Raw genomic sequence first — 21,171 nt, 5'->3', positions numbered from 1 at the left:
TTTATCTTTATATTTATTCTGATTACCGGTGTGTGTGTGTGTGTGTGTGTGTGTGTGTGTGTGTGTGTGTGTGTGTGTGTGTGTGTGTGTGTGTGTGTGTGTGTGTGTGTGTGTGTCTGTGTGTGTGTGTGTCGTTCATCCCCCAGACACACTACTCTAACTGTGAGGTCGTCGCGGCCACACTAATCCCAAGATTACCACACTATGATCCTCACCAGTCTTTAGAGTAACTTGGAATATTCTCTGTCCTCGAGCAGAAAGGAAAGAAAGAATTACACCCCTGAGCAATGGCGTCTTTACCGGATTACAGGACTTCAACTTTCCTTCACGAAATAGTAGCAGTGGTTGCGGGCTCAGGCTTACGTGAAATGTGACCACTATGAACTGCTGCCGTAATTTTCTTTTTCTTTATATAAGGAAGAAGGAACCAAAGGCCAAGTTTATGTAACCTGGAAGTTGAGCAGTCTGGCTGTATCGGTGCCAACACATGAAGGCGTCCCTCTCCAGCACCCATGGAACAATAGAAGGTAGATAAGGAAGACATGCTAAAAAAAATAATAATAATGAAAAAGCCTCCAGACCCCACGAGACGACAGGCACAAGAGCAGAAAGAAAAGAAATTATTAGTCTTGAGAAATGGGTCTTTACCGATTTAGGGGGGACTTCAACTTTCTTTTTCAAAACAGAAAAAGTGAGATACAGAAAGTATATATTGCCAACATAGCATGGGAATGCAGAATGGTCTCCACACAGCTTCACTATACTGACATACTTCTGTGCAAACTGCCATAAAAATCAATGAACATACATGAACGTAGGACCCAAAACTTTTGTTTGCATGATTTGACCTTTGACCCCATAAAACCTTTTAGAAGGCCAAAATGAATAATTTAAATTTTATATACATATATGATATTACACTCGTGTGTGTGTGTATATATATATATATATATATATATATATAAAGCGTTTGGGCATACTTGCCGAAAGCATGACTGTACCAAGTCTGAAGTGAACATATGAAGAATTGTAGGCAAGGGACCAAACTGAAGAGTGTGAAGAAAGTGAGAAATAAGAAGAAATGAGACGAGAGAAGCTAAGCCAATGCTGTAGTCTCCACCAGAGTAACAGACTTCATGAACTGGCCCAGACGATGTGCCAGGCCACCAGAAGACGGTGCCAGAGCAGAAAAAGAAAAGAAAGAATTACAGTCTTGAGAAATGGCGTCTTTACCGGCTCAAGGGGGACTCCAACTTTCTTTCACGAAATAGAATAAGTTGTTGATGTGGGTCGTGACTCTTCCAGCGGGATAATCTGGCTTTTTATGCCCGTGTGTTTTAGAGAGATAAATAACAATTCTTTTTATGTTCGCGTGTTGCCCATCGTATATCGGGGAATCTCACAGCATGGAACGTAACCCCTGCATGGTCGGGGTTTCTATGGCGTTCTATTCCAGTCAACGAGGGATGATTTTATTCAGCTGAGGGTGTCACAAGCCCCTATGAAAATTAAAGACATATTTATTTTTTGCTCACGTGTTACCGATTGCATATCAAGCGCTATCACAACACGGAATTTAACATCTTCAGTACGAGGTTAATATACTTATTCTTGCTACCGTCAGGCGAATTATTATTACTGTTATTATTATTATTAGCTGTTTTTGTTTTTGCGACTACCCTCCTTACCAAACACAAATTTCTCCCCATTTCGCTACTACATTCATTATCAAAATACATATTTCTCTTTTCTTTGTAACTGCCCTTGTAATCATAGTACAAATTTCTTCACTGTAACTACACTCGTTCTCATGCAAATATCAGTGTTCTTTGTAATTACATGCAACATAAAACAAATGTCTTTTTTGCCGTAATAAGCTTCGATGACAACCAAAACTTTTACATAATCTATAAATACCATCTTTAATAATTTTTTTTTTCGTTTTTTTTGCAGTTAACCTTGCCAACATAGTGCATATATATATAAGTTAGATTTGGAGTTCCCTAAATTGTACTTTGCTTACATATGAGAAAATTATTCCTGTTTATGTGACGAGGAGCGATTGTTTGTTTCAACTCGGTGGTGTGTGTGTGTGTGTGTGTGTGTGTGTGTGTGTGTGTGTGTGTGTGTGTGTGTGTGTGTGTGTGTGTGTGTGTGTGTGTGTGTGTGTGTGTGTGTGTGTGTGCGCTCTGAGATGTGTTGTGGATGTGAAATTTACAGAAATAGGAACCTATTCTAGGTGTCAATGGATGTTTCGTAGCACCTTTTACTTAGCGATTGATTTTGCATTAAACACCTCAGTGTTCTTTCAAGTTATACCTATTTCAAGTACCGACATAGTTTTAGTGACCATAAGAGGGGAAAAAATAGCTGTAATAAGCAAAATAATTGCTTAAATAGTGGTGTTTAGGGGAATTGTATACCACTTAGAGAATGAAACAAGGATATCAGGATGAAATGGGTAAACTAAATCGCTAAACAGGGGGTGTCAGGATGTCTCTCAGAATACAGAACAAGGCTAAATTAGTTCCTCTCTCCGGCGCTTGGGGGTGTAGTGGTCGGGTGTGGAGGCAGCGTAGAGAATATGCAGGTAACGGCGTGGAGAATATGCAGGTAACGGCGTAGAGAATATGCAGGTAACGGCGTAGAGAACAGGCAGGTAATATCGTAGAGAATAGGCAGGTAACATCGTCGAGAATAGGCAGGTAACATCGTAGAGAATAGGCAGGTAAGAGCGTAGAGAATATGCAGGTAACGGGGTAGAGAATAGGCAGGTAAGGCTCATTCAGGAAACCATTTTCAGCAAGCCTGTACTTAGGATACTTTACGTGCCAACCCACCAACATTTATTACACTGGAATGAGATCGTATATACATAGAAAAAGCCCGTAATATAGGCAAATGACCCGCTATCGCTTAAGTTACACCGATGCTTAAACAAAACGCCAGACACATCTTACGCACTCTTACTTACGCATCCATTGACACTTAAAGTTGTAATTATCGTGTCTAAAGCGTACAAAAAAAAAAAAAAAGAAAAAAAGAAAAGAAAAGGGACTCCCGCTGTCTTGTGTTTTGAAAAAGAATGAAGAAATCTGAACCACTACTGTACATCCTGCTTTGAATAACGGTAGATTAGTGTGCACTGTGTTATTCATTCTAGAGTTGTAATTTGAAGTTTACCGCTTCTGGCAAACGAAGAGTTTTTAATATCTTTGACAACGAAATTCGAGGATGTTATGTATTCCCAAATGCCTGTTTATCTGTTGGTTTGTGTTGAAGACATCTCAAAACATTATTATATTAGATTTCAATGAGATCAAGTGCATAGGTGGGAAGTGCGTTAGGGAAGAACTGATTATATTTTGAGGAGGTTCCGGATTCGGCTGCAAGAATAAATCATAAATTTTATTGTCGCTGGCGGAGGTATGCTCTCTCTGCTTCCTTTTCAGTTATTCTTGTTTTTTTCCAGACGAATTCATTCAGCTCAGAGTATGAGTAATTACATATAACTTTCATTAGCGCCCCCTTAACAGAATACACTACCAGGTTCGAGCAAAAATATATTGCTAATACTCTGGTCGAGGCCAAAAAATAAAATAAATAAATAAATGAATAAATACAATAGAAAAAAAAACTGATTGAAGAGGTTTGCCTGCAGTATTTAGTTACTCAGAGTTACCACACACAACAAAACATATGGAGAAACATCGATCAAGTCTAATTTCATCCAACATAGAAGCTTCTAAACTTCCTGCGGCCATTATTGTAGTAGTAGTAGTAGTAGTAATAGTGGTAGCAGTGGCAGTAGTAGTAGTTATTGCCCTAGGTTCATCTGAATTGTGAATCCTATGGACCGCAGGCTTAAGCTTATGATCTGCAGTTCACCATCCTCCTCCTGGGGATAGGAAGGTAGTTGAGGGATGTTTATATAACCAGGCAATTGAGCGACCTAATTACACTGGTGCCACCACATGAAGGCGTCCCTCTCCAGCAGCCAGCGACAAACATCCATCAGATCTAACTTCGCCCAAACCAAGGAGTCTTAACTTCTTGCGGCGATTGTACATCAAGGGAATGTGGAATGAGCCTTAGCGGGTAAAAATAAGCGTGGAGGTGATTTACTGTGGGTATAAAAGGCAACTCGATCACACCCCTCTAACTACCTTGTCAACACCTCGTCCCCAGCCCTGATATAGGAGCCATTACCGCGGGGCCAGGACTCCGAGGCGACTTATGGCCCCCCGACAATTTCCAGGAAGATATGTGGATTCCGGTGCTGTCGGGTGGTTTCCGTGCCTTCTCGGACGCACGCGGGCTGTAGTTAGGCTAGACCAGTAGTAGTATTTCACAGTCGTACACTATTAAGCTCACGAAAGGCATGGGAGCTGGTCCTAGGGTAGGGAGGAAAACTATATCTCACATTCGTACTCTATTAAGCTCACGAAAACCGTAGGAGCATTGTATTTCACATCTGATGATTACTTTGCTCATGAAAGACGCTGAGACTCTACAGACCCAGACGTTGCATTTAACAGTCGTACAGTATTAAGCTCACGAAAGGCATGGGAGCTGTTCTTAGGGTAGAGTGCGGCATAGTATCTCACATTTGTACAGTATTATGCTTATTAATGACCGTGGAACCTACATGTAGTATTTTACAGCTGCACAGTATTAAACTCACGAAGGAGGGAGAAGAACAGTATATTGCTCTTGTACTCTATCAAATTCACGAAAGAGACAGAAGCATTGTATTTCACTTTTGAAGATTACTAAGCTCATGAAAGACGCTGGAACTCTATTAAAAGCAACGTTGTATTTCGCAGCTGTACACTATTACGATGGGGATGGGCACTGTGCTTAGAGTAGAGTGAAGCACCGAATCTCAAATCTGCATGATATGAAGCTCACGAAAGGCGAAGGAGAACAGTATATCAAAGCTGTACAATATTACGCTCATGAAGAATGCATCAGCTGTATTTTGGGCAATACTTTTAACACTTGTAACTATCTGTCTATCTATCTATTGCCAGACGCCTTAATCCCGCAAGGGGTGGCCACAAACAAATCGTCTCCATGTCACCCTGTCCCTCGCCATTTCACTGCCCTGCTCCCAGCTCACACCCCCCTCTGTCATATCTATTATTAATCTCATGAAGGACCCAGAATCAGTATATAGGTCACCCTGAGGAATATTATCTCACATTTACAATATTACCTTTAAGAAAATCAGAGAATTGGGAGGATTCAAGGGGGCCTGGGGATTGACACTGTCGGATGTGTGTGTGTGTGTGTGTGTGAGAGAGAGAGAGAGAGAGAGAGAGAGAGAGAGATTTTATGGGTGATGACTAGAGAATAAACAAACAATCTTATACACACCTTAAGTTAAAAAAAAAAAAAATGTAAATACTGAACGCAAAAGCTTTAGTGGTCAAGATAATTTTAGCAAGTCTCCCCAACTCTCTCTCTCTCTCTCTCTCTCTCTCTCTCTCACACACACACACACACACACACACACACAAACAAACACACACACACACACACACAAACCAACAATGGAAGCAACTACCTCAACAAACCGCAAACGATGAAACGTAACACATCAGATAAAATTAGCACACAAAACCGGTAGCAAAGAAAAAAAAAATAATGAAGAAATAAAGACAAATAAGAACACAGAAGGGAGAGAATAAAGAAGACAGCGTTAGGAATAAGGGAACAGAGAAGGTGGCAGCAGGTAAAAATAAAAAAAATAATAAAAAGAAAAAGAAAAGAAAATAAGAAACTAAGATAATGGCTAAGGTGGGAACGTGGAAAATAAAGGAAAAAGGGAATTAAAGAAAGAGCAAAAATAAAGAGAGGACGTGGTGGCAGCACAAAAAAAAATAAAGCAAGAAGATTAAAGCAATAAAGAGAATGATGACATGAGCTAAAGCAATGGACAAGGTGGTGTGGCAGGTGTTCTTGTACCTTACACGTCTGGCTCACCTCATTAGCATAAAATTACCTGCTTTTGATAATGATAATGATAAAAATAATTGGATCTGTTGTGTGGCAATGGGTAAGGAGTGGCTTTAGTGATGGTTTCCTGTGTGCTGACTTTGTGACAGTGATGGGTAAGTGGTGTGTGTGTGTGTGTGTGTGTGTGTGTGTGTGTGTGTGTGTGTGTGTGTGTGTGTGTGTGTGTGTGTGTGTGTGTTTGTGTGTGAGAGAGAGAGAGAGAGAGAGAGAGAGTATAAAGTCACCTAACTCTCATATTTAATACCGTGGAAACTAAAACATACATAAATCTGGGTGTTTGCACGGGGTTAATTGACGCCATAAAATATTGTGCAGATCTGATTACGCCCAATTAACCCCAGATCATCATAATTAATCTCCATGCAGCACGGAAAAAAACGGAAAAAAAAAAAACACACGCTCGCTTGATGAATGGTCGGGAATAATTGTTCTTTCCGACTCCGATTTCCGATTTGCTTAAGAGTTATAATTCTTCGTTTTGACGTCTTGTGCTGGAGTGCTGTTCCGCTATCCGATTTTGGCCTCGCAATCCGATGGCGTATTTCCTTATTTTATCCCTGATTTAACACGGGATTTCAGTCACTCTAGGAGACAACTTTCCAACACGGTATCCTTATTCCTTCACCAATATTTTTTTCGGGTGCTCCCTCGAGATATAAAATCGTCCACAGAGAGCAAACTTAAACTAAAAAATAAATCACCGGACTGAAGGCGTTTATAAGCTTGGGAAAAACTCTTACAGTGAAGAGGTTAACCCATTTACTACGAGGCGAGACGAGGATAGAGAGACGAATTATCACCTCTATATCAACTATATTTAGAGCCAATATTGAGGATTGTCAGCATTATCGTAGTTCTGATTATAGTATCGTCTAATAATGCATTCTATTGGTAAAGGCGATAACTTAAGATTCCTTTAGTCTATCTGTCTATCTATCTATAGCCCGACGCCCTAATCCCGCAAAGGGTGGCCGCAGACAAAACGCATCCAAGTCGCTCTGTCACCCACCATTTGACTACCCTCCCCCCAACTCACTCCCCCCTCCCTCATATACCTTTAGTAGGCCTCAAAATAGTTAAGTTTTTATTTGATCATTTCGTGACGATTTTACTCCAATACCCCAACTGTTCCTTCTCCGACACCTCCTCTTCCTCCTCCTCTTTTTATCATCTTTTACCTTCCTCCTCTCCTCCTCTAACCTCCTCCTTCCCCATCCTCACCTCTAACCCTCTTCGTCCCCCTCCTTTCCTCCTACCCTTCTCTTCTCTCCTTCCTTTTTTTCTACCATCTTCTTCCTTCTCCTTTCCTCCTGCCCGCATCTTTTCCTTCCCCACATCTAACCCTCTTCTTTCCCCTCCCTTCCTCATACCCTCTTCTTCCCCCTCTCCTCTTCTCTTCCCCTCACTGAACCCCCTGTTGTCTCTTCCCCCTCCCCTTGGCCCCCCCCCCTCATATTTCCCCTTCTTCCCCTCTCCACATGTCCCTTTTCCTTCCCATTTCCTGTACTTTTCCCCTCATATATCCCCGTCTTCTGTATCCCTCGCTCCCCTCTTCTTGTTCCCCTCTCTAATATTTTCTCCTCCCCCTGGTCTCTCCTTCTCTCTCCTCCTCCTCCTATCTTTCTTCCATTTATTTCCAAATCGTTTACTTCCCTCTCATCTTTCCTTTACCTGCTTTTGTCTCCCCCTCATTTCCTCCTCCCTTATACCATTCCCCCTTTCCCTCTTCTCCTCTCCTATCTTTCTCTTCCCTCGTTCATTCTCGAGCTGTCTTCCTCGCCCTGCTCCTCCATCTAGTTTTCGTCCTTCCCTCCCTCATTACCCCTTCTTCCACCTCTTCCTCTCCTCTTATTTCTTTATCCCTGTGCTGTCTTCCCTCTCTTGCCTTCCTCCTCTTATCCTCTTCCTTGCTTCCTCCCTTATTTACCCCGAATTGTCTCTGCTTCTTTATATCCATTTTTCCTCTCCCTCTTCCTCTCTTTATCTTCCTCCTCTCCTCTTCTCTCTTTTACATCCAAGCTGCCTCTCCCTCCTTCCATTCTCTTCTTTCCTTCCTTTCCTTTCTTTTACCATCGTGTAGCCTCTCCCTCTGTATATCCATTCTTCCCCTCCCTCTTCCTCTCTCTGTCCTCCTCCTCTCCCTCTTCTTGTCTTTATCCTCTTCCTCTCCCTCTTCCTCTCTTTATCCTACTCCTCTCTTCTTCCTTCATTTACATCCACGTTGCCTCTCCCTCCTTCCATTCTCTTCCATTCCTCCTTTCCTTTCTCTCTTTTATCCTCGTGTTGCCTCTCCCTCTGTATATTCATTCTTCCTTTACCTCCTCCACTCTCTATCCTCCTCCTCTCCCTCTTCCTCTCTCTGTCCTCTTCCTCTCCTCTTCCCTCGTTTATATCCGTGTTGCCTCTTCTCCCTCCCCCCAGTCTTGCTCCCCTCGCCACCCCAACCAGGTAAATCTCACAACAAATTACACCGTGTCCCCATTTCCTGCAGGTGAGCGCACGAAACTGGCCAGGAGAGATCCCAGTCCCTACATAACCAAGGATCCAAAAATGACTTGCTTTAAAAGATGTTAGTCATCATCATCAAGTTAATTATTATCATCATCATCATCAAGTTAATTATTATCATCATCATCATCATCAATAACAATAATTAAATTTACCTACATCGTAATAGCAGCTCTTAAAAGATGCTCCTAGCTATCATCATCATCATCATCAAATCACCAATCATCATCATCATCATTCACTATCATCATCATCACTGACAATCCTTTAACTTAACTACGTCGCAATAGTGGCTCTCAAAAGATGCTACTAGCTATCATCATCATCACAACTAACAGACACTCTGGCCAAACTAATTTTACACAAGTGGCAACAGTAGCTCTCAAAAGACGTTAGCACCCACCACCATCATCATCATCATCACCATCATTCCTGTTTCCTGCATGTAAGCTCACGAGACTGGCCATGCATAGACGGGGATATTAAAAAAAAAAAAAAAAAAATGGCCATGTATTATAACTTGCCAAACCAATTTTATACATTGAACTGGCCAGAGGTTCTGTCCAAAAATAAGAGAGGACACTGGATGCTAATGCCCATGTTCTCTGATTATTAATACTGCTTCGCCACAAGAATCTCTCTCTCTCTCTCTCTCTCTCTCTCTCTCTCACACACACACACACACACACACACACACACACACACACACTCAAAACGGAAACAGTCCTCTCTTTCACACCTACATTTTCTCTCTCTCTCTCACTCTCTCTCTCTCTCTCTCTCTCTCTCTCTCTCTCTCTCACACACACACACACACACACACACACACACACACACACAATTCACATAATCCAAACGGCTCTGCATCCTGAATAAATATACCAAATTTACTCGTCACATGCTCCTGAAAGCCTCGTATCAGACTTCATGTGGCAAATTGTGTGCACCCTTCACCGCAGAAACCATTATTTGTAACCCTGACAGGGAACCAAAATGGCGGTATATGTCCAGTCTCTCCTTCGCGGGGTGTGAATTGGTCTCGCTACACGCCAGTCCCTCTCGCCAATCCTCGTGGGTTTAGGAGGATCCCTAGCACGTCTTCCCTAGCGATTTATCTTCCATAGCACACCTCCATATATTTCTTGTATATTGCCGTATCCTCGTGTACTTGGTATGCTCTGTAACACTTATTCTTTGGCGATTTATTATATTCTCGTGGGTCTCGGAGGCTCTCTACTTCTTTCTTAGCCATTTGAGTAATACCCTTCGAAGACAGTATGTATAAACCACAGGAGGACAGAGAATGATTCATGGGAAAATACTGGAAAGAGAGAGAGAGAGAGAGAGAGAGAGAGAAACCTTTATATTTGTCAGGTGTCTGCATATGATGACACACACGACTTGAACATGATCAGTGTAAAAATGCATTGGTAAGAACGATGCAGTAGGCAGCCTTGTTATGTTTTTAAAAATGAGTCTTGCAGAAAAGGAAGACGACATTAAGCTGTTTGAAAAAGCATACTAGCGAGGAAGAGGTTGCAAACAGCTTGGTCAAAAGCTTTAATAATGAGTCTGGATTAAATAACATTCAAGATAACAACACAACGAGAGTAGAAATTCAGATCTATGGAACAGAAACTAAGGGAGCCTCCTAGTTCCACAATAACCTCCACCCCCTCCCCGTTTACTCCCCCCCTCTCCCAACAATCGGAAAATCAGGATACGCCCCGTTCCTCCCTGGCCAATCAGAAGCTAACAGTAATCCCAGTGAAATATGCGGGGTATCATTCAGGCCAATAAGAAGCCAGTGCAGTGGGGGGATAATGGTGGGGGTGGGGATGGCGTGCGGATGATTGGCAGGGCAGTGTGAAACATGACGCACACCCCCACACAATTACACCCACACCATGGTAGGAGATGGTCGCTTGGTCGGGGCAGTCGGATGGTCGGGGATGGTCGGATGGTCAGCAGTGTGGTTGGTAGGTCTGATGTTAGTGAGTACATTTGAGGACTTAATCTTTCGGGTCGGCAAGTTAAAGGCTGTGCTGTTGGTAGGTAGGTAGGTAAATATGTTGGAAGGGAGGTGGGTTATGTAGATAGGTATATAGATATGTAAGTAGAAAGTAGGTTGTCAGTCAGTAGTGGGGGCGGTAGTTAGTTTCTGAGATTTAAACTTTGGGGATGGTAGATTGAGGTAGTAAATAGATTAAGTCGGAGATGGTTGCCAGATCGATGGTTGGTCGGTAGGCAGGGTGTAGGTAGCTGTGGTGAGGACATGGGTCGGGGATTACTAGGTTGATATGTGGTTGGTAACGTGGTCGGAAGGTCGCGCTGCTAGGCTGATGATTGGCAACGTGCTGTGAAACATGGGCACACTCCCACATACTACACGCTGCTGGGGTGTGGTCGGCTGGTCGGGGGCGGTGGGTGTGCACAGGAATTAATTCGTGCGCACAGGGATTAATTCGTGCGCACAGGGATTAATTCGTGTGCACAGGGATTAATTCGTGTGCACAGGGATTAATTCGTGTGCACAGGGATTAATTCGTGTGCACAAGGATTAATTCGTGTGCACAGGCATAAATTTTCCATAGGATCCTTCCGGTTGATGGTCAGTGTCGAGTGAAGAGCCTCGATCATCAGCATCTTAACGAAATGCAGTGAGTGTGCATGGCTGCGGTCTATGGGCATAACTGCGACATGTAATCATTATGCTGACTTAATTTTGGATTAGTAAATAGGCCGAGCACGATCGCGCAAACGCATCGACACTAATTCTGTGCCAGTTTTAACTCACTCTTTTCCAGTGTGTATCTGTCGCTTCCATGCGGACTTGGTAGGTGAAATGTATGAACTTTGATACATGTAGCTTGTATAGTGGCCGGACTGTAGATATAAACAACTGCAGAATATGATCGCACGAATATATTAGATGACGTACGATTACACCATTTTTTCTTGTAAATTCCAAACGGGTTGCTTTAGTAACTATCCTGTGATCCCGTCTAATTGTAACTGTGGTGTACCTCTATCGACATTTCCACTATTAGGATGCATGTTTGCACTTCCACACTCCAGCCTCTAGTCACGAAAATGATCATGACTATACTTTTATCGCTTGCTCTTTAGCCCATCTGTGGCAACATCTAACGACGGAAGGCAAAAGTTGATAGTGGTAAACATAGGCCAGGCAAGATTTTTTTTTACTGAGGTTAAGTTACGAGATATGGAGCTTTGATAAGGTTAGAATGGATAAGACTAAGTTTGATTAGATTAAGTGTAAACATTAAGTCCATAGCAGATTAAATTCAGACTACATTTGAGACTGATAAAACACGTGACTTCGCTAGATTAGACGTGGACTTCTGGTGGAATAACAAGATGGAGAGACAAGCATGTGTATTAAATAAAAACTGATGAATATTCGTGGTCAGTGTGCTCTGTTTTGGATTGGGGGACGCTAAGTTATCAAGATCAGGATTAAACTTAAAAATTGAATGATAATTATGAACTGCCAATGTGAAAAAGGTCAGAGAAGTGCGTTAAGGTCTGGGTGACTAAAATATGGCACCTTGCTAATGTCATACAACTTCTGTAGCCTCGTGCCGAAAAAAAAAGGTCTATTTTAGCCGTCCTTAACATGCACTTAATCCGAGAAGAGCGTGTTTATCGGGAAATAAAGTGAAGGAAAAGGACTAAGTTTGGGATGTAGGTTAGAGATCTTTATTTAGGTTTTGAGGTGGACTAAAATATGAAGAGACGTGCGTGTGTATCTGGAATAAAGCCGGTGAATAATGCACAAAATCGTTCAGGGACCAGATGAATTTGACGTGTCTGCTTAGGCTCTGGGAAGGCTAAAAAATAAGGAGTTCGTGTGTATCAGAAAATAACCTCAACGAATACCGCAAGAAGTTCGTGAATGATGCGTAAAAAATTGTTGGTGAGGAGGGACCAGCTGTGTTAAGAGCGATTTATTTATTTTTTTTAATTATTTTTCTGGATGACCCACAAAATCGTCGGTAGAAAGGGTTCCGATATGAGAAAAGAGGTTGGCTGGCTGGGTTACCACACATCTGACGCTCGTATACATCGTGAATAAACCCAACGAAAATCGCTTCAAGTTAATGAATTATGCACAACGAATCGTCTGAATGAAGGGGCCAGCTATGATGAGGGATTTGTTTTCAGCTTAGGGGAAAGCTAAAATATAAACGTTCGTGTGTATCCGAAATAAACAAACTACGCATAAAGTCAGTGAATCATGCGTATATAAAATCGTCTAAGGAAGGGATCAGGTGTGACAGACAGATGAAGAGGAGAAGGGAATGAGAGGATGGATTGGGGGAGCTACCAGGAATACGACGTTCGTGTGGGTCAGGAATAAACGAATAACGCATAAAGGTAGTGCATAAAAATCGTCAGCAGGAAAGGACCAGATGCGACAGGAGTAGGAACAGAAGGCGGGGAAGAGGGGTTGTTGGGCTGGGCGAGCTACCACGCACCCACCGCGGTCATTGCATGTCAAAGGGCACTAAATCACCGACTATCAATTAAATCCCGGTGCATTGTAATAAGCAGAGAGCAGACCGGGCATTTCGACTCCTTGATTACTGGCCTTCGGTGCGCCCCCTCCCCGTCTTAGCCATTCGCCCTCTGCCAATCGTCTCTTTAGCTTTCCTTAATTTCTGGATTTACTTCCCCCCCTTTATTTTTTTCGGCTGTTTATCAGGGTCTTGCTGTAAGATTATATGGCCACGCTTCATAAGGGGTCCATTTCCCTGATACATGACCTGATATCTTACCTTCCATATGGACTCTATCTGGGTTTTCCGTTTCTCTTTCGTTTCCTTTGTTTCGTCTTTCCCCCCTTTTTTTAGCAAGACTTTTTTTTTACTTCTCTCTCGCTCTCTCTCTCTCTCTCTCTCAGTTCCACTTTTTTTTCTCTTCCATTATTTTTATCAGACGCATTTCTTTTTACCTCTCTCTCTCTCTCTCTCTCTGCTTGAAAATGACCCCGGGGTTTGCACTGATATTTTGGGTGTAATTGGACCCCTCCGTTCCCCCACTGGGCGATCTTTTACCCTTTTTAGTTTCTGTCTTCATACATTTTCAGAATCATTCATACATTTCCCGTTTCTTGCGCCATACATTTTTTTCTTTCATACATTTTTGTTTTTGGTTTCATACATTTTTTATTTTCGGTTTCATAAATTTTTTCGTTTTTGGTTTCATACATTTTTCATTTTCGGTTTCATAAATTTTTTCATTTTTGGTTTCATACATTTTTTATTGTTGGTTTCGTACTTTTTTATTTTCGGTTTCATACATTTTTTATTTTCGGTTTCATACATTATTTATTTTCGGGGTCATACATTTATAGTTTTTCGTTTCATGTATTTTGTTTGTAGCTCCATAAATTTTCAATATTCTAGCTTCATACATTTTCAGTTTCTGGTTCGTGTCTCTAGTTTCTGACGTAATACATTATCTGATTCTAGGCTCATATATTTTCGTTTCTGCCGCAGTTTTATTTCTGGCTTCTCACTCACTCACTCTCTCTCTCTCTCTCTCTCTCTCTCTCTCTCTCTCTCTCTCTGTCACACACACACACACACACACACACACACACCTTCTGGTTCCCACATCATCAAGGTGTCATCCATTTCCTTCAGGCATAAATCCCCCACCTTGCCTCCACTAAGGCGTATAAATCCCTCCACTCCCCTGACGCAGTTTTTTTAGTTCCATCTCGACGCTACCAGACGATTTTATTCAGCTCTGGGGGGCGTCTTGAAGTGTGGGGGTTAATGGAGAGTCGAAAACTAAGCATGGCAAAAAAATCGTCCAAAGAAGCCATGAAAAAAAGGAAAAAATATCACCGGAGTCAAAATCTTAAGCCCTTCACTCCGATGACCTGATTTAAGTTTTATTCGTGCTGTTTTGGAGGCTTTTATTCAGCTTATTATTATTATTATCATTATTATTATTATTATTATTTTGGGGGGTAGGAGATGGCTGGAGGGGTTATTAATGTTTTGGAGGCATTTATTAAGCTTATTATTATTATTATTATTATTATTATTATTATTATTGGAGGGTTGGGGTGGCTGGAGAGGTTATCAATGCTTTGGAGGCTTTCTTTCAGCTTATTATTATTATCATTATTATCATTATTATTATTATTATTTTTGGAGGGTTGGGGTGGCTGGAGGGGTTATCAATGCTCTGGAGGCTCTTATTCAGCTTACGTTTTTTTGGGGGGAACTGGATGGGTTATTGTCGTTTTCATGAACCCCTTCCTTACGAGGGCAAAACTCATTCATTCATATCTCGACTACCTTATTCAATTTGCAAGAGGCTTTCCAGGACGATTTTATTCTTACTTTGGCTTATTTTATTTATGCTCTTTCCAGAGTATTACCTTCAGCGTGGGATTCAGTTACCTTTTTTTACAGCAAGGATTAGGTATTAGAGGGAGGGGGAGGCCAAGGATGAGACGGAGGGATGAAGGGATGGAGTGGAGAGGTATATGAGAGAGGGGGGGGGTGAGCTGGGAGCAGGGCAATGAAATGGCGGGGGACAGGGCGACATGGAGGCGATTTGTTTGTGGCCACCCCTTACGGGATTAAGGCGTCTGGCAATAGACAGACAAATAGGATTAGGTATGTCCCTTACTAGCCCTTTCATTACGAGGGCTATGAAACGCTGAGTAAAATCGTCTGGTGGTAGCAACAAAGAAGCAAAGCCTACATCATGGGATTACAGGGGGTTTAATGACTGTTTATTGATCTTGTCTGACTGCCCTTTGCCTTCCCTTCCCTCCCTGTTAGAGGTAAATTCAGATTAACGTTTCCCTTAAATTCTACTCTTACCAGGCTGCCTCCAGACGATTTTCCTCAGCTTGGGAGAGACTTATAGAGGACAGGGGTATTTTATTCCTGGTATCTCTAGACGATTGTATTATTAGTATTCTTTCGAGGACGAGTTGATTTTATTCCTTCTACCTCCAGACGATTTTAATCAGCTTGGGAGACTCGGAGGACGGGTTTATTTTACTCCTGATGACTCCAGACGACTATATTGAACTAAGATTTTTTTCGTGGACGGGTTTATATTTTTGCAACCTTCAGAAGATTTTTACCCTCAGAGAGATTTTGAGGATGGGTTTATTTTACTCTTATATCCAGACGATTTCACCATTTTAAGAGAGACAGAGGAAGGGTTTATTATACTCACGCTATTTCCAGACGATTTTATTAAGCCTATGAGATTGTCGAGGACGGGTTTATATTCTTCGTATCTCCAGACGATTTTCACCTTCGTTGGAGATTAAGAGAGAACTGTTTTTCTCACGTTCGTCTTTCAGTAAATAAAACACGAGACAAATCTAAAACCAAGGCAATGCGTGGAATATGTTTATTAATTAGTGAACTACCGTATATCCTCTCTTATGTTCGTCTTTCAGTACTTTCAACACAAAAGTCTGATAAGAAACCTTGGCTGTAGGAGTATGATTATTAAAATGGAACTGTTTGCTTGTCCTTACGTCAATCTGTCACCAAATTCAAGACAAGAATCATATATACAAGGCTGAAACAACGACTATGCTCATTATTTAAGACTAAGCTGTTTATTTTCTGACGCCTATCCTTCCTATAAACAAAGTAAACACATGAAACAAATCTTAAACCAAGGCAATGAGTGGAATATGTTTAGTAATTAGTGGACTGTTTTCTTTCTCATGTTCATCTTTCAATATTTTCAACGCAAGACTTTGATACGAAACCTTGGCTGTACGAGTGAGTTCACCAATTAAGACAGCTGTTTCCTTTCTCACGTCAGTTATTCCTACCCATAAATTCAACACAAGAATCATACACCATCCATCCATCCATCATCCAATCCTATGTCGCCCAATGAGATGCGTAGGAACCCGGTGCTAGGCAAGTTGGTCCTGACATTTAAGATGAGACTGAAAGACTCATACACACAAGGCTGAACAACGACTATGCTCATCAATTAAGACTGAACTGTTTCCTTTCTCATGTCACTTTCATACACACAAGGCTGAACAACGACTATGCTCATCAATTAAGACTGAACTTTCCTTTCTTATGTCAATCTTTCCTACCAACATATTCAACACCAGAAACAGATGTAAAACCAAGGCAGTGCAACGAGTCTGTTCATTAATTAGTGAACTGTTTGCTTTCTCCTCCTGTCCGTCTTTCCTATCAGTAACTACAAGTACAAAAGAGCGCTAACAAGAGAACTGCTACGTACTCAATAACTATCTGACAGGATTATTGTTTGACCACGAAGAAAAAACAGACGAGGTTTTTGAGAGGCATATAACAGCTGAAGAAAAATATGACGCGTAGTGGAATATAATTGAGATGAAAGAAAAGCATAGAGAGAGTCTTAACCCGTTCAGTACGAAGATCTTTTTTTTTATCATTCTTGGTGCAGGATGTTGTCTGGACATGAGGAAAAAAATAGACGATGTTTTTGAGAGGGATATAAGAGATGGAGACGAAAAAAGTATGACGCGAAGTATAGTGGAACATAACTGAGAAGGAAAAGAATAAAGAGTTAGCCCGCTTAATACAACGACGCATTTCTCATATTTCTGGTATATTCTAGTTACTTCCTTCAGCTTTGGACCGAAATTCAGAACTGGAGTGGTCTCAAGTAGCCTTCATTCACCTCTTCACTCTGACAGACTCTTCCTAACCTGGAATAAAAACGTAATCGCAGGCAAACGAAAAAAAAAAAAAAATGCAGAGGTCATCGAATTTAAGGGGTTACGCAATTAAACACAGGTCATCGGGCTGAGAGGATAAGTGGTTAAAAAAATCGGTCACCGCACTGAAGGGATTAAGTGGCTTAAAAAAAAATAGGTAATTGGACTGAAGGGTTCAAGTGTTCAAAGCAATTACCATCTGAATAAAATGAATAACAGGTAGCTTATAAGTGGCCTATCAGTTATAAGTGGCCCGACGGAGAAGAAACAAGAGCGCATTTAAGTGTACAATATTACCGTACAATCCCTTCATTGACTCGTGTTTTATTCATCCTACCCACCAGATGATTTCGTTCAGTTTAGGAGGGATTTCTCGAACAAAGGGAATTCATATCGCCTTCATTAGCCCTTTCACTAACTGCTGGTTCTCCAGATTTGAATATAATCGTCAGAGGGCAAGAAGGAATGAAAAATGCGCCATCGGATTGAAGGTGTCCAGAAAGGGCAAAAGAAAAAGGGAGGAGGTGGGGTTAAAGTGGCATATTAACTCAACAAGACAGGGAACAGACAGGCAGTAGCACCAGAACTAACCCGAACGTAGCTACCCTATCACGCCATAACCACACCTTTGATAGGCTACTCTACGTGTCCCGCGTTGGCGAAGGAGGTCAGCAGGAAAAAGAGAAATTATCGAGAGTTCAAAGCATCATAGACTATTAATGTTTGAGAGGATTATATCGTCTGGTAGCGGCAATTCACCTGGACTTCTCTCCCCAATGAAGTCACAAGCATACCTGTGACACTGTTAGTAGGTGTTACCGCGTTGGTGAAAGGAGAGAGAAGGGAAAGCGAAATTATGGAAAGTTTGAAGTACCATAGGCTATTAATGTTTGAGAAGAATAAACTGGTAGCGGCAGGAATAAACAAGGACTTCATTATCCCGATTAGCCACAAGCACACCTTTGATGCTATACTCTCTTCACTCTAACTTACCCCAGATTTCCGTCCTTTTGCAGCTTATTTCACGTAGCGGTGTAGCAGAAAAAGACAATGCTATAGCTCTACATCTCTGATACTATACTCTTTTCACTCTAACTTGGCCTAGATTTCCGTCCTTTTGTAGTTTATTTCACGTACCTGTGTGGCAAAAAGAAAAAGAAAAAAAAAACAAGGCTACAGCTCTACATCCTTACCATCGCACTGCCTCGTGACTAGCTTCATATTCTACAGTAGTGTTAACCTATTGCTACAACTCAGCATTCAAGACGGAGAGATGGTAAATTTAGGCCAAGTTAGAGTAAAAGGAGTATAGTTTTAATAGGTGTTCCGAGTTGGTGAGGTAGGAGGGGAAGAGCAAACACAAGGGAAGGCTTTAGAACGATGAACCTTCCTTGCAATCCTTCCTCCATCACAACCTCGGGCCCCGTACTCATCAACTCTCTTCAGCCTGAGTTACTAGAATTCGCCCGTAATCTGGGGAAAGTTTTAGAATTGGAGGAGTTAGATATGGCCTTCCTTAGCCCTTTCACTACTAGATGCCTGTTCTAGGTTAATAGTCTAATAGCAGCAGGAACAAAAATAACTTTACTGGATTTCAGAGGTTGCGCTGAAGTCACATTATATGGCCGGTAAGAAGAAAATTACAAAACATGGAATGAACGGGTTAAGATCATTTATGAATGGTGATGGGGTAAGATCTTTCATGTATAGTGATGGGTTAAGATCTTTTATAAATAGTAAGGGGGGGTTCAGATCTTTTATAAACGGTAAAGGGGTTGAGATCTTTAAGCAGTGAGGGAGTTAAGACCTTTTATGAATACTGAGGATGTTAAGATTTTTCATGTATAGTGATGGGTTAAGATCTTTTATGAATAGCAACTCACACCATTATTCCGAACCTCAATTATTCGCACCTTCTTTATTCGTACCAAGGTTGGTGTACACAGTATGCGGACACTAATTGATTGTTTATGCACACCAATACTTCTGGTCGGCAGGTGTCGGGGAGAAGTGTTAGGTGGGGAAGGGAGAGGAGAAGGAGTGAAAGAGAAAATGAGAGTCAGAAAGAGTGAGAGAGAAAGACTGAGAGAAAGAAAGGATGAGAGAGAAAGAGTGCAAGAAAGTCAGAAAGAGTGAAAGACAAAGTGAGAGAAAGGATGAGGGGTAAAGATCTGGCGAGTGAAGAATAGGGGAAAAGAGAAGCAGTAAAGATTATACCGTTTTTACATTACATTAACTGGCTCAGATTATCATCCTTATGCAGCTCGTATCTCAGTGGCCCTAAAGACAATGGTATGGCTCTACATCGTGTCCATTGCACCTCTTCGTGACTAGCCTCCATCATCACTTCTCCAAACACACACACACACACACACACACACACACACACACACACACACACACACACATTCTCCCACAAGCTTCGTGAGGATTCTTGCATATATTCCCCCGCTTTTTAACCCTCCCCAGTTACGACTTTAGTACTTAACCCTATCAACACGATGACGCAACTCTGAGTTCTACGCTTCCTACCTTTAATTCTAGTCAATTTAGGAAAACAAAATTCGTACCGAAGGAGTTACTCTATATCAAACTCCCCTAGTTCGAAAAAAAAAAGCCGCTCCAAAGTGGAATAATATCGTCAGAGGGGAGACAATACTAAAACAATACGTGAATGAAGTAAGTACTCTCTCATCATGGAAGCTAATATTCTTGTCTCCCTCCCACAGGATACGTGAGGACCGCAACAGGGCTGACCGCATGCTGGGACTGGAGAGGGAGGAACAGAATGACCGCCCCGTTTCACCGCACAAAACAAACGGTAAGTGAAGGGGTGAAAGAAGGAAGGATGGGAAAAAAAAATAGACAGAAGGTGTGTGTGTGTGTGTGTGTGTGTGTGTGTGTGTGTGTGTGTGTGTGTGTGTGTGTGTGTGTGTGTCACATTGCCCGTGCCTACCTAGAGACATCAATGAAGATAAACAAGGCTTGATAAATTTTCTGAATCCCTAGGCCTGGACAGGGATACGGTGGGGGAGACGTGAGAGAGGGATGTGTGAGCTGGAGGGAGGGCAGCCAAATGGTAGAGGACAGGGTGACAAGGAGGCCATCTGCTTGTGGCCACGTCTTACAGAATTAAAGCATCAGGATAGACACAAACATATGTGGCCAAGCTCCCTTCCCCCTATAACAGAACATGTGGAATAACTATAAAAAAAAAACTAAAACCCACGGATCACAATACAAACATTTCGGTAGAGAGCGAGCCTGATGATCGATAGCTGTGATTCTGTATAATTTCCTGTGTGTTTATCAGGGGGACTAAACTACCCAGTCATAACAAAGAACGCGTCAGTTGAGAGACAGCCAGCCCAAAGAACACGTCAGTTAAGAGAGAGCCAGCCCAAAGAACACGTCAGTAAAGAGACAGCCAGCCCAAAGAACGCGTCAGTAGAAAGCCAACCCAAAGAACACTCAGTAAAGAGAAAGCCAGCCCAAAGAACACGTCAGTAAAGAGAGAGCCAGCCCAAAGAACACGTCAGTAAAGAGAGAGCCAGCCTGATAATCGACAGCTGTGGGTCTTTAATAATTTTCAAAGCGATTATGCGAGTGACAAATATGCCCAATAATAACAAAGGCAGTCAGCTAACGAGAAAATCCTGTTGTGTCAAATTTTGGAGCCCGTGATCAAGCATTTGGCGATGAAAACTCAATAAGACTGGTGATCCAATAACAAGGCTGCCTTTTTGTGCAGGGAGTTATGATGGAACAAATTACACTGCTGGACATGGATGCTTGTTGTCCCAGGAGCCAGTGAGTGTGTTTACGAACTAGAGGTGCACACACACACACACACACACACACACACACACACACACACACACACACACACACACACACAC

At 42.0% G+C, this 21,171-nt stretch overlaps 1 protein-coding gene across 1 annotated transcript in view; it reads left to right on the top strand.

Moving 5' to 3' along the window:
* LOC145413283 (uncharacterized) overlaps positions 1-21,171 on the top strand; it is a 238,345-nt gene that overhangs the window by 171,655 nt on the left and 45,519 nt on the right. The window contains exon 14 of the mRNA XM_080283015.1: positions 20,002-20,093. Within this exon, the coding sequence (XP_080139141.1) occupies positions 20,002-20,093 (92 nt within the window). The remainder of the gene's footprint in view (positions 1-20,001; positions 20,094-21,171) is intronic.

Source organism: Coenobita brevimanus, chromosome 12 (genome assembly GCF_032717465.1).
Source record: "Coenobita brevimanus isolate Jiangsu-jjx chromosome 12, ASM3271746v2, whole genome shotgun sequence".
Lineage (NCBI taxonomy): Eukaryota > Metazoa > Arthropoda > Malacostraca > Decapoda > Coenobitidae > Coenobita > Coenobita brevimanus.
The sequence above is the reverse complement of the archived record's forward strand: the minus strand, read 5'-3'. Positions and strand labels throughout refer to the sequence as shown.